The sequence below is a fragment of the Solea solea genome, chromosome 3, assembly GCF_958295425.1.
Source record: "Solea solea chromosome 3, fSolSol10.1, whole genome shotgun sequence".
NCBI classification, from domain to species: Eukaryota; Metazoa; Chordata; class Actinopteri; order Pleuronectiformes; family Soleidae; genus Solea; species Solea solea.
In genome coordinates, this window is record NC_081136.1 from 10,823,637 (window position 1) to 10,839,598 (window position 15,962).

At 38.9% G+C, this 15,962-nt stretch overlaps 1 protein-coding gene across 1 annotated transcript; it reads right to left on the reverse strand.

Annotated features, from left to right (window-relative positions):
• Positions 1-1,072: 1,072 nt before the first annotated feature.
• On the reverse strand, positions 1,073-8,967 carry mfap3l (microfibril associated protein 3 like). The gene is made up of 3 exons (XM_058625956.1): positions 8,812-8,967; positions 6,936-7,334; positions 1,073-3,416 (listed from the first exon to the last, which is right to left on the reverse strand). The coding sequence occupies exons 2-3, from the start codon at positions 7,207-7,209 to the stop codon at positions 2,464-2,466; spliced, it is 1,227 nt and encodes a 408-aa protein (XP_058481939.1). The 5' UTR covers positions 7,210-7,334; positions 8,812-8,967; the 3' UTR covers positions 1,073-2,463.
• Positions 8,968-15,962: the final 6,995 nt, after the last annotated feature.

Below are 15,962 nucleotides of genomic sequence, written 5' to 3' on the forward strand. Positions count from 1 at the left end.
CTGTGGTTCTTTGTTAAACCCGTGCTGTTGCCTAACATTCTGTTTCACACTGATCTCGATGTTATTTTTGTTTTTTTTTATTTATGGCTAGTGTTGATAGAGTTGTGCATTATTCTGAAGACTTTTATGTATGATTATGTTGTTGGATTGTACATTTAAAACAAAATATGTAAAGATTAAATTTCGTTTTAAAAGGAACAACGGTTCACGTGTCGTCGTGTTGGTGTTTCTTTCCTTCACACGGTTTCTCTTTCACCACAGTCAGGCCGGATTATTTTGTCCTCATAATCTACATTATTAGACGGCAATCTTTAATCTTGTCTTTTATTCTTGTTGTTGACGTTGGTGCCAAAATAATTCTGATTTAAAAGTGAACATATTGATTACAATTGTGAAGATTTAACATAATCAGTGTGATAAAGATGAGTACTTCTTATCATTCCTGATCATGAAAACTAAAATTAAATGAAAATAATATGTATATAGAGACATTTTTACTTTGCTATGGCATTAATCCAATACTTAGGTGCATTAACAGGCATTTTTATGGTATATGTAAGTATTTGTTTGGGCACTTTTATAACACACTGCTACATATTTTCCCACGATGTTGCTTTTCAGGTGTTATGGGGAGTTTTCGTCATGCAATTTTGGTCTTTATTTTTACCATGACATGGAGTTTTGTAGCGCCTCAATGACGTTTTATAATTTCGTGTTGCTAATTTGTACCCAGTCGTATTCAGGTGTTTCTGTGACGTTTTTACTTCACCACACAGAGTGGGAGTGAAGTATTGTTTTTAGTGGCTCTGTCTGTGTTTCCGCACTTGCACTTGTCAATATGACCAGCAGAGGCCGCCAGAGGCTTGTTGCATGAATGGGGTGAAGTCTGCCATCCTTGTTTTTGTACAACATACACATTTTTGACACTATTTTAACCATAATCCAGCATTTTCATCACATTGTTATACTATGATATAAATTCTGTGGTTGCTGCTTATTTCAGCTGAATTATTGCCGTTTTAGAGGTTTTTGTGACATTATTATAACTTATTCAAGAAAACACGTTTCCAAGTCTGTAGATAAATTATTTTATTTTATTTAATTTTTTTGCACAGCACTTCCATTTTTATTCCACTACCAAAAAAAAAACAGAGGCATTTCAAGAGCACCAGTAAAAGAACAGAGTCCAGTTCATCTCCACCACAGAATGGACCATTAGCCAAGCAAAGGAAGAAAGAAGTCCTTTTAGTCCCAGAGAAAGATGCCAAACATCTCCATTGTTCAATTTCACATGCAGCAGAAATGCAACTGTACTGGAAAGAAAATAAGCCTCTGCAGAAGCGAGAGGAGGCTGAGAAGTGGAGTTAAAAATCTAAAAGGGCACATGACAGAGGAGAACAAGCTTCTCTTCTCGACTGAGAAGACAAAAGGGCTTTTTTTCTTCTTTTTTTTTTTTTTTAAACTAGCCGAGGAACCAAAATCACAATACAGCAGGTAATAATATTATTATACTTAATAATAAATCAAAGGAAAAAAACTCTATCCAGAAGTGTGTGTGACCCAATCAGGGAATACACTCAGGTTAACCTGGTTTACTTATTTCGAGACATACAGTAGAACATACAATCATGAAGTTGGGACCACTCTCAGCATGCATCTCTGTGTGAGTGTGTGAAATACCAGTGGATCAGCAGTAACGGAGGCTGGGCCACCCATACAGTTTATTTTATTTTGCCATGACTAGATTAATGACGACGAAATTTCCAGAGTACAGTTGGAAAATCATCTCGACATTTCCAACAGAAATTTCCAACAGTCGGTCTCGGACTGTGTTTCGCTGACATCGCCAAGGAGAGAGACTTCACGTGATTATTATTTTTTACTGCTTCCAGTCAAAAGAGTTTCAGCAGCTCAAAAACTAACTCACATTTCCAACCCCATCTGACACTGACTCTCCGGATTCAGTGGAGCTTAATCTCGTCATGGCATAAAAAAATGTTTTCTTCACGCGTGGCCCGAGTACTTGAACGTTCATGGTTTTTGTGGAAAAAAAAACGTCATGAGGAGCAACTTGAGGAAGATTTCTTCATAGAAATCTTGCCACTGTAAGAAACTAGTGACTGAAATATCAGGGACCCTAAAGTGAGACTTTAAATAATATGTGTGACGGTAATGTTCCTTTACAATTCTCTGCTTTTTACATTAATAATAACATAGTTTATTCCTCCTCACGTGTACATTCAACCATGGAAAGACCCGAGTGAGAGAAACAAAAAGCAAGTGTCTAAAAACCTTGTATCAGTAAGAACCGCCTACAGAGGTTTAAAGAGATTGTTCTGTTCAGAAAAGACAAATAAAAGTATGATAACTTCTCTCCAAAATGTGAACTAAGAAAATGTTTTGTGGACCTTTAGATAATTTTTTTTCAAGTGAAAATGCATAGCAGGAGAAGTCCTCGTTTCATCACACATGGCTTTCATAGAACACCTGGCAGGACGGGCTCTTGTTAGCCTCCGGCTCTGTCGCGGCCTGTTCCACACTCTGCTCCGCCTCCACCCCTGTCTCCGCCCCCGCCTCCGCCCCCGCCTCAGGTTGCTCCTCAAGGTGAAGAGGAACGAGAGGTGGGAGGGGGGGAGGTGAGGAGGGCGGGGCCTCTGGGGGAGGTGGAGCCTCGATGCTGCAGTAACCTCCGCCGGCGAGCTGCGGGTGGACCGACACCTGGATGGCGATGTGCTGCGGCTGCTCCTGAACGGAGGAGTTGTCGGAGTCGGCGGCGGGAGATTCGCTGCGTTCCCTCTCGCGCCCGCGCTCTCTCTCCTGCAGGATGGTGAAGACGTCTCTCGCCCCGATGGAGGCGACCCTGCCCGTGATCTCGCGCCGCCCCTCTGGTGCTTGTCTGACGAAGGTGTGCCTCATCTCTTCCACACCCACCACCTCCAGGATCTCCTCCATGAAGGTGCGGCAGTTCATGATGAGCGGCGGCAGCGGGATGCTGCGGGCCAGCTCCTCGATGTACCGCGCAAACTCCATGGTCTTGAACTGCGTGACCTTGGCGAGCTCCAGCGTCTTGGCCGAGGTGATGATGGGGATCCTCTTGGCGATCTCGAAGGCCTTCTGCAGCTTCTCCGCGCCCTCGGTGCGGAAGAACTCGTTGATGGCTTTCTCCGTCTTCTTCAGGTGGCTGCTCATCATGCAGAGGCGCGTGATGTTCAGGGCCATGATGATGGTGAAGGTGACCAAGCACACGACCATGTAGTACACGCCCATGTCGCCCTTGGTGATGACCACGCGGAGCGTCACCGTGCAGTTGGAACTGCCGAGCGCGTTGGACGCCATGCAGGTGTACTTCCCACGATCTGCAAACTCAATGCTGCTGATGTTAAGAATGCCGTCGTCCAGCAGCCACCACTTCCCACCTGCAGAGACACAGAGACGTTATGGAAACTGAGGGCTGTCATTAGTGATGTTAACCCTTGGCATGCGTACTTCTCAATACTCAATACTCCTGGACCATTTGTGATATCTAGAAAAATATGGACTGCCGATCTGTCCAGTGTGTGACCTATGTCAGCTGAGATAGGCACAGCGTCCCCCGCGACCCTCATGTTTTACAATTCTAAAGAAATGAAATCTAAATAAATCCAGAAGGCCTGAATATCATGATGGTCATAAGAAGTATTTATATATTATCAATAAGCATCTGCACAAACTACAGAGGAGTCTGCCCTCTGGTGGTGAGGTCGTCACAGATTCCTCACAGTTGCTGTGCAAAATGCTGAGGACGTGACAACGAGGCTTCAGTAGATGCCAGGCGAGGCCCCCTCTGCCCCCACAGCTTGCTTGTACCTTGCAGTGGATCACTGTCAGTCCAATTAAGAAGCAATTGAGAGTCAGGCAGGTCGTCTCTGCAGACATCTGTGATCACTGGTGATTTATGCTCTAAGTTCAGCTTTGACAGCTGTTCATGTGGCTGTGTGTGTTTCATGTTTGTTTGTGGAGCATAGACTGTGGTCCTTATTCAGCATCTGTGAAATGCTGTATCATTTGTGTTAATTAGAGAAAACAGAAATAGTTGGCACAGCTGTAATGTCTTTTATTTCCTCCCATTTTAAAGGCACACTAAAAGGGACTAGTTGGGAGATTGTGTTCATCTGTGTTCAGATGGAAATAAACCTGTTAACAGACACTCCCGCCTGCCGTGTTCTAGACTGTCTAACCACAAAAAAGAAGCCGCTCGTGTGCTGTAACGTGACGACAGAAGCTTGTGTGTGATGCCTCTGCAAAAATACTTCCTTCTGCCACTTTCCTGATGCTTTGGTGTCGTGATTGTCCAGTCAGGTGGACGGTTTAGCTCGTTTGTGTCCTCCATTGACTTTATGCACAGTCTCTTCCTGGTTTTTAATAAGCCAGTCCCACTATTTCCAGGAAGCTGTCGCGCAACAATGCACTGCAGTTGTACAGTCAGCGTGTGCTGACGTTACTAAGAGTATTAAGTGACGAGGCTGTGCAAAGACGGATGCAGCAGTGCTCCGCTGTTGTCCTCTCACAATGCTGAAACTACTCAAAGACTATTTAAAAGTTTTCAATCGATATTTGGGGAAGTTTTCACAAAACAACATAATTAGTGTTGCCAGTATTTCTGGCATTTCGAGAACACGCTGTTATGGCATTTAAAAAAAACACGACCTTTAGGCCTAAAGGAAAGTCCTTAAAGCAGTAATTTATACGGTGATGTCATATCTCATCCTCCATTTTTACCGACCTCAGCCTCTGTGAGGTCGATCAACTGCATGTTCACTATATGTATTTTTGAATACAGATGAATCATTGATGTTTTTCAAAGTGAACATGTTCATCTGTGTGGGTAACTTGAGTCCAGAGTGCACCAGTGACTTGACTGAACCTGCCATGCTTTCCATATTAAAATAGGTGGTGGCTCTGTGTGCTGTGGTTTGAGTAGGGAAAACAAAAGCCATCTCGCTCACATGTTTTCATCAAATGTTTGTTTATAGTCTTTTAAATAAATATGATACTGTATTTCAAAGGACCTTCAGTGACTAGTCACCGGCAATGTCTGTCAGTAAGTGAATATATGAATGATGGAGGCTGTATAGCAAGTGCTTAATGTTCATATCAAACGTAATTAAGTATTTCAAGGCATTTTATCTGGTCAGGCAAAAGAAAAAGAAACCCAACAGATCACACAAAGAGAAAGCACCAGGTGTTAATGGAGAGGAAACTGAACGAGAAGAAAGAGAAATGAACAGAAAGAGTGCAGCATCTGCCTCAGGTGGTTGGGGTAAAGGAAAATAGGGGACAGAGGAGAGGTAGGAGACAAAAAGAGAAGGAGCAACATAGGGGGTTGGAACAGATCAACATATCAAGGCCAGTACAAAGGACAAGGACACAGCAAACATAGCATCAAGGACACAGCAAAGGGGACAAAAAAAAGAACAATTACATAAGCAAGCCAACAAATCCAGAAAGATATACAAATAATTACTATAAATCTTAATTTCACTGAGGAGATAATGGTTTGGACTGTTTTCTGACCCAAAACTAAACGGAAAACCTCTAAAAACACTAAACCTTTTATACAAATTGTTGATGTTAATATTATTCTGCCTCTGTTTTTATTAAACAGTAGAATTCACTTGTGAAACTTCTCAGACAAATCACTTCCTCAGCTGCTCAGTCTCTACATTGTGTATGCATAATGAGATCTCTAGCCTTGCGTGTCTAGACAACACTACTACGACGTTCCTGCTTCCCTCTATGCTGCTCGCACGATCAATTTACCACAGCCTGGCCGACAACAGTGTCCCAACCATCCGCTCTCTTAATGTTCGAGCAGGATTTCTAATTTTACCTCCCAACACTGAATCATGCTGCAATCGACGCAGTGCCCGATACTACAAGAGACTGTGTGGGAGAGTGTTCGACAACTGCAGGGGAAACTACAACTAAAGGTTTCTTCATGGTGCTTTTTAAGTAAACAACCGCCAGCTATTGCCTAAATGTTCTCCTGAGTGTAACCCAGGGGAAATGGCTCTCATGGTACAGACACTGTTCTGGGTTTGTGGGTCATAATAATAATAATAATAATAGTAATAATAATAACGCTGCCTCTACATGCTGCGACTGCAGGTTTCAACAGGTCAGCTCGGGACTAGAAACAACAAATGTTTCTTCACTCTGCATTCCTTCTGAGGGGAGTCCCAGTGACAAAATTACATTTGGTATCATTGTGGCTTTGAAACATATTATATAATAATATTTTTTATCTTTAGAATAAGCCTTTTATGTGTACTTTTTGACAGGTGTCTTACAGAGGCTGCCATCTTGTGCTGCCATGTTTCTACAGCAGCCTACGTAAGAACAAGATCTTTTTGAGGGTCAGTGTAGTTCCCTGATGCTTTTGGAGGGGTCTTCCATTTGTTATAATCTGCAATGAGAGACAGAAGGGGAGAGGGGAGCGGCGAGAGGGCGTGGTCTGGTCGTGAAACCTGACACAGAGTTGCCTCTCAATCTCTCACACTGCACTTCAAGTGGTGGAGACAGAAAGGTGACGAAGCGACAGCTAAGAGGGAGGAGTGTGGGATAACCAGCCTCAGCCTGGTTGGACAAGTGGGTGATAAAAGCTTGTACCAGTGAAGCAAGTGTGGACTATGACAGCAAATGGCAAAATGCAGTTATTTGACCATAGAGACAATAGCTAGTATACACCAATGTTCATCACAATACCTGAATATGCAAACAACACTAATAGAATACTTGTTTAGGGATTTGTTTGTTGACTTTCAGATGCCTTGTTTTCCAGTCCACAGTAAACTTGATACATTATGTATAAATGAAATAATAACTGAGAGACTGGCAGTGCTGGTGACAAAGAGAGCAGGAAACCAGGTGTAAAGTAACAGTGCACTCCGTCTTACCACTTGTCTCCGTGTCCAGACGGTCACCATGGGAGTTGAACCACCGAACACTGGGGAATGGGTCTCCAGTGACATTGCAATCAATGAGCACGCAGCTTCCCTCCCGGGCAATTATCTGGTTCACTTTAGTGAACACAACTGGGACAAATCCACCATCGGTCACATTGATGCTCTTTGTTCCGTTTACATCAGTGTCCTCTGATAAGGCCCCGGCGGTGTGAGAGGTGATAAGGGACACCAGGAGCACAGAGACGTATCCACAGGTCCAGTGCATTTTCTCTGAATGATGGCGAGGCTAAAGAGACTTGTCATTCCTCCTGGATCTTCATCCTGTACACTGGCTATCTCTTGATGGTCGAAGGCAATTTGGTATTTAGCTCAGTGGCTTCAAACTTCTTCCTGAAAACAAGAAAATAATTAACATTTATTCATCTAATGCCTTTATCGGACAAATACAGCACAGGACAAAACAACAGAACAGCTCCTCCACTGGCATAAAACAGGCACTTAAATGACACGGGACTGTAACTTAACACTATTTTGATTATTAATGCATTGTTTGCCCTGCAGTACATCTAAAAATAGAGAAATAGAAGACCAAAGACCAAATGACACATTAACAAGACAAACTGTACTCTTTTCTTGAGAATACATTTGAGTTTTAAGAGACTAAAATTCATGGATTGAACAGTGATAGAAAACAATACAGGATAATCACATTTGAGAGGCTTTAAAAAGCAACTTTTCAAAGTGTTTTCCAATTTCTTATCTGTTTCCTGACAAATTATGGCTCAATCTGGTCAACAATAAATGGTTAACAAACCACTAAATAACCTCTCGTTGTGGAGTTAAGATAAGATATTCCTTTGGTTAAGATAAGCTATTCCTTTAATAGTCCCACTACATGGATATTTGCTCTATTGTGGCAGCAATAATAATTGGAAAAAACGTATATTTTATTCCCATAGGAGGTTGTATTTGACTGCAATAAGCCACAAAAGTGTCTACAAGATATCTGAAAACTGAAGTGATTTTTACTGCCTTTCTTTTGACAGTAGTGTAGTTATTGTTGATATTTGCAATTAATGTCTCGTTTTGTATGCGGCGTCAAAGACAGCGTATAACATTGTGGACAACAACGTTCAAATTAACCTCACTGCCTCCCTGATCATATTCACATTCATTAATAGTTAAATAACGGTATAAAAACACCAACACCACCATATAATCCGGCTAAAATGTGGTCACGGCTAAAACCAGTCATGTCATATGACTTAAAACAATATATATAAGTATCTATAGACGCAGTAACATGACGTGTGTCCAGCAGCATATAATAACCACACTGCAACATGGAAATAACGGAGCTATGCGGGCTCCGTCTAAATGCTGTTCACACGACTGCAGCACTTAGCCGCCGCATTTGAGTCCCATACAAATGTACTCACGACAACATCGCTCAGTGTGTATATGTCAAAGGTACATTTGATACGTGCTACGACCATTTAAGCGCATTAAACCGTGTCGTTTAAACGCAACACAAAACAAAGGCGTGGGACCCGGCTATGTACTGGGCCGCTCCGTGTTTCTCTTATCACGGGACCCTTTCAGAAGAATGCACTGTAAAACACGACGGTAAAAACAACGTCTGTAAAATACATGTACATTTTTTAATTAATTACGATTGTTTTAGTGTCCCGGCAACAGTAGTTCGTGAATATTGCTACCGGTAATACACGGATAACGTTCCGAATTCACGCCGAGAAACGGGGCAGCGCTGCAGTCCAGTTGCCGACTCAGCGTCGACGTTAGCGGCTAAATGTTGATCAAAATGTAAGGTAATTGTTCATATCTAGAGCCAGTTTTGTTTACTTACACCATGGTCCGCTTGAGTGTCACTGCGGCTATGCTGTAGGACACACCAGAGTAGTTGTTTTGTCGCTTATTTGTCCGCTGTCTCCATCCTCCTCCTCCTCCTGTTCGTCGTCGTCTTACTGACGTTTGTCCGCCGCTGTGAGGCAGCAACTAGCAACGTGGCCACGTTGATCTGGTTGCATTGCTGTGACAGACGAGGCTATGAAGTTGACTGTGTGACTACAAAGACTGTTATTTAAAATAAGTGTATATGTCTTTTTAAACAGGGCCCGAGCACTCACACAGTGGTGCTATGTATAGTGGAACTATTGGAATTCCATGAATAAAATGTTTTTCTTCGCATTTTTGAAGGCATAAAACGTTGGTGAAAACGGGCGAAAATTGGCATGTAAAATCAGAACTACTATGATGTTTTTGGGTGATACTATAATATGACGTTTTTGGGTGTGACTATTTTAATTTTAATGTAATTTAAACGTTGATTTGTATTTAATATTAATGTCTTGCTTTTATTATGATGAATGTAATTTCAATGTCCAGCTTTTTATTCTGTGATTTACTTAATGTATCTCTATGCCTTTGTAAAGCACTTTGAGTTACCCTGTGTATGAATGGTGCCATGCAAATATTTTGGTGTATTTCTGGACGACATACTATACTATGACTTTTTTGACAGATTTTGGACGACATACTATATACTATAACATTTGGGGGGAATTTTGGACGACGTAGTATAACATGACTATTTTGAGTGATTTTGGACAACATACTATACTATGACTTTTTTGAGTGATTTTGGACAACATACTATACTATGACATTTTGGGGTAACTTTGGACGACATACTATACTATGACATTTTGTTGCCATTTTGGACGACATACTATACTATGAAATTTTGTTGCCATTTTGGACGACATACTATACTATGACTTTTTTGACAGATTTTGGACGATATACTTTACTATGACACTTTTGAGTGATTTTGGACGACATACTATACTATAACATTTGGGGGGAATTTTGGACGACGTAGTATAACATGACTATTTTGAGTGATTTTGGACAACATACTATACTATGATGTTTTTGACAGATTTTGGACGACATACTATACTATGATGTTTTTGACAGATTTTGGACGACATACTATACGATGACATTTTTGAGTGATTTTGGATGACATACTATACTATGACATTTTTGAGTGATTTTGGACGACATCCTATACGATGACATTTTTGAGTGATTTTGGACGACATACTATACTATGACGTTTTTTACTGATTTTGGACGACATGCTATACTATGACTTTTTTGACTGATTTTGGACGACACACTATACTATGACTTTTTTGAGTTATTTTGGACGACATACTATACTATGACATTTTTGACTGATTTTGGACGACATACTATACTATGACTTTTTTGAGTGATTTTGGACGACATACTATACTATGACATTTTTGAGTGATTTTGGACGACTAACTATACTATGACATTTTTGGTTGATTTTGGACGACATACTATACTATGAAATTTTGTTGCCATTTTGGACGACATACTTTACTATGACATTTTTGGATGATTTTGGACGACATACTATACTATGATGTTTTTGACTGATTTTGGACGACATACTTTACTATGACATTTTTGAGTGATTTTGGACGACATACTATACTATGACTTCTTTGACAGATTTTGGACGACATACTATACTATGACTTTTTTGACAGATTTTGGACGACATACTTTACTATGACATTTTTGAGTGATTTTGGACGACATACTATACTATGACTTTTTTGACAGATTTTGGACGACATACTATACTATGACTTTTTTGACAGATTTTGGACGACATACTTTACTATGACATTTTTGACAGATTTTGGACGACAACTATACTATAACATTTTGGGGTAATTTTGGACGACGTAGTATAACATGACTATTTTGAGTGATTTTGGACAACATACTATACTATGACTTTTTTGAGTGATTTTGGACGACATACTATACTATGACATTTTTCGGTGATTTTGGACGACACTATACTATGACATTTTGGTGCCATTTTGGACGACATACTGTACTATGACTTTTTTGAGTGATTTTGGACGACATACTATACTATGACATTTTGGTGCCATTTTGGAACGACATACTATACTATGACATTTTGGGGTAACTTTGGACGACATACTATACTTTGACATTTTGTTGCCATTTTGGACGACATACTACACTATGAAATTTTGTTGCCATTTTGGACGACATACTATACTATGACTTTTTTGACAGATTTTCGACGACATACTTTACTATGACATTTTTGAGTGATTTTGGATGACATACTATACTATGACATTTTTGGGTGATTTTGGACGACATACTATACTATAACATTTGGGGGGAATTTTGGACGACGTAGTATAACATGACTATTTTGAGTGATTTTGGACAACATACTATACTATGACTTTTTTGAGTGATTTTGGACGACATACTATACTATGATGTTTTTGAGTGATTTTGGACGACTAACTATACTATGACATTTTTGGTTGATTTTGGACGACATACTATACTATGAAATTTTGTTGCCATTTTGGACGACATACTTTACTATGACATTTTTGGATGATTTTGGACGACATACTATACTATGATGTTTTTGACTGATTTTGGACGACATACTTTACTATGACATTTTTGAGTGATTTTGGACGACATACTATACTATGACTTCTTTGACAGATTTTGGACGACATACTATACTATGACTTTTTTGACAGATTTTGGACGAGATACTTTACTATGACATTTTTGAGTGATTTTGGACGACATACTATACTATGACTTTTTTGACAGATTTTGGACGACATACTATACTATGACTTTTTTGACAGATTTTGGACGACATAGTTTACTATGACATTTTTGACAGATTTTGGACGACAACTATACTATAACATTTGGGGGGAATTTTGGACGACGTAGTATAACATGACTATTTTGAGTGATTTTGGACAACATACTATACTATGACTTTTTTGAGTGATTTTGGACGACATACTATACTATGACATTTTTCGGTGATTTTGGACGACACTATACTATGACTTTTTTGAGTGATTTTGGACGACATACTGTACTATGACTTTTTTGAGTGATTTTGGACGACATACTATACTATGACATTTTGGTGCCATTTTGGAACGACATACTATACTATGACATTTTGGGGTAACTTTGGACGACATACTATACTTTGACATTTTGTTGCCATTTTGGACGACATACTACACTATGAAATTTTGTTGCCATTTTGGACGACAAACCATACTATGACTTTTTTGACAGATTTTCGACGACATACTTTACTATGACATTTTTGAGTGATTTTGGATGACATACTATACTATGACATTTTTGGGTGATTTTGGACGACATACTATACTATAACATTTGGGGGGAATTTTGGACGACGTAGTATAACATGACTATTTTGAGTGATTTTGGACAACATACTATACTATGACTTTTTTGAGTGATTTTGGACGACATACTATACTATGATGTTTTTGAGTGATTTTGGACGACTAACTATACTATGACATTTTTGGTTGATTTTGGACGACATACTATACTATGAAATTTTGTTGCCATTTTGGACGACATACTTTACTATGACATTTTTGGATGATTTTGGACGACATACTATACTATGATGTTTTTGACTGATTTTGGACGACATACTTTACTATGACATTTTTGAGTGATTTTGGACGACATACTATACTATGACTTCTTTGACAGATTTTGGACGACATACTATACTATGACTTTTTTGACAGATTTTGGACGAGATACTTTACTATGACATTTTTGAGTGATTTTGGACGACATACTATACTATGACTTTTTTGACAGATTTTGGACGACATACTATACTATGACTTTTTTGACAGATTTTGGACGACATACTTTACTATGACATTTTTGACAGATTTTGGACGACAACTATACTATAACATTTGGGGGGAATTTTGGACGACGTAGTATAACATGACTATTTTGAGTGATTTTGGACAACATACTATACTATGACTTTTTTGAGTGATTTTGGACGACATACTATACTATGACATTTTTCGGTGATTTTGGACGACACTATACTATGACTTTTTTGAGTGATTTTGGACGACATACTGTACTATGACTTTTTTGAGTGATTTTGGACGACATACTATACTATGACATTTTGGTGCCATTTTGGAACGACATACTATACTATGACATTTTGGGGTAACTTTGGACGACATACTATACTTTGACATTTTGTTGCCATTTTGGACGACATACTACACTATGAAATTTTGTTGCCATTTTGGACGACATACTATACTATGACTTTTTTGACAGATTTTCGACGACATACTTTACTATGACATTTTTGAGTGATTTTGGATGACATACTATACTATGACATTTTTGGGTGATTTTGGACGACATACTATACTATAACATTTGGGGGGAATTTTGGACGACGTAGTATAACATGACTATTTTGAGTGATTTTGGACAACATACTATACTATGACTTTTTTGAGTGATTTTGGACGACATACTATACTATGATGTTTTTGACAGATTTTGGACGACATACTATACTATGATGTTTTTGACAGATTTTGGACGACATACTATACTATGACATTTTTGAGTGATTTTGGACGACATACTATACTATGACATTTTTGAGAGATTTTGGACGACATACTATACTATGACATTTTTGAGTGATTTTGGACGACATACTACACTATGACTTTTTTTAAGTGATTTTGGACGGCATGCTATACTATGACATTTTTGGGTGATTCTGGACGACATACTATACTATGACATTTTTAGGTGATTTTGGACGACATACTATACTATGACATTTTTGAGTGCTTTTGGACGACATACTATACTATGACGTTTTTGACTGATTTTGGACGGCATGCTATACTATGACATTTTTGGGTGATTCTGGACGACATACTATACTATGACATTTTTAGGTGATTTTGGACTACATACTATACTATGACATTTATGGATGATTTTGGATGACATACTATACTATGACATTTTTGAGTGCTTTTGGACGACATACTATACTATGACGTTTTTGACTGATTTTGGACGACATACTATACTATGACATTTTTGGTTGATTTTGGACGACATACTATACTATGACTTTTTTGTCACATTTTGGATGACATACTATACTATGACTTTTTTGAGTGATTTTGGACGACATACTATACTATGACATTTTTGAGTGATTTTGGACGACTAAGTATACTATGACATTTTTGGTTGATTTTGGAAGACATACTATACTATGAAATTTTGTTGCCATTTTGGACGACATACTATACTATGACTTTTTTGAGTGATTTTGGATGACATACTTTACTATGACATTTTTGAGTGATTTTGGACGACATACTTTACTATGACTTTTTTGAGTTTTTTTGGACGACATACTATACTATGACTTTTTTGTCACATTTTGGATGACATACTATACTATGAGGGCCACACGGTGGTGTAGTGGTTAGCACTCTCGCCTTGCAGCGAGAAGACACGGGTTCGAGCCCCGGTTGGAACAAGGGCCTTTCTGCATGGAGTTTGCATGTTCTCCCCGTGTGTGCGTGGGTTCTCTCCGGGTTCTCCGGCTTTCTCCCACAGTCCAAAAACATGCAATGTGGGGATAGGTAAATTGGACACTCCAAATTGACCATAGGAGTGAGTGTGAGAGTGAATGGTTGTTTGTCTCTATCTGTGTGTGGCCCTGCGATGGACTGGCGAACTGTCCAGGGTGTACCCCGCCTATCGCCCGATGTAGCTGAGATTGGCACAGCACCCCCCGCGACCCTCTGGCAGAGGATAAAGTGGTAGATGATGACTGACTGACTGACTATACTATGACTTTTTTGACAGATTTTGGACGACATACTATACTATGACTTTTTTGACAGATTTTGGACGACATACTTTACTATGACATTTTTGACAGATTTTGGACGACAACTATACTATAACATTTGGGGGGAATTTTGGACGACGTAGTATAACATGACTATTTTGAGTGATTTTGGACAACATACTATACTATGACTTTTTTGAGTGATTTTGGACGACATACTATACTATGACATTTTTCGGTGATTTTGGACGACACTATACTATGACATTTTGGTGCCATTTTGGACGACATACTGTACTATGACTTTTTTGAGTGATTTTGGACGACATACTATACTATGACATTTTGGTGCCATTTTGGAACGACATACTATACTATGACATTTTGGGGTAACTTTGGACGACATACTATACTTTGACATTTTGTTGCCATTTTGGACGACATACTACACTATGAAATTTTGTTGCCATTTTGGACGACATACTATACTATGACTTTTTTGACAGATTTTCGACGACATACTTTACTATGACATTTTTGAGTGATTTTGGATGACATACTATACTATGACATTTTTGGGTGATTTTGGACGACATACTATACTATAACATTTGGGGGGAATTTTGGACGACGTAGTATAACATGACTATTTTGAGTGATTTTGGACAACATACTATACTATGACTTTTTTGAGTGATTTTGGACGACATACTATACTATGATGTTTTTGACAGATTTTGGACGACATACTATACTATGATGTTTTTGACAGATTTTGGACGACATACTATACTATGACATTTTTGAGTGATTTTGGACGACATACTATACTATGACATTTTTGAGAGATTTTGGACGACATACTATACTATGACATTTTTGAGTGATTTTGGACGACATACTACACTATGACTTTTTTTAAGTGATTTTGGACGGCATGCTATACTATGACATTTTTGGGTGATTCTGGACGACATACTATACTATGACATTTTTAGGTGATTTTGGACGACATACTATACTATGACATTTTTGAGTGCTTTTGGACGACATACTATACTATGACGTTTTTGACTGATTTTGGACGGCATGCTATACTATGACATTTTTGGGTGATTCTGGACGACATACTATACTATGACATTTTTAGGTGATTT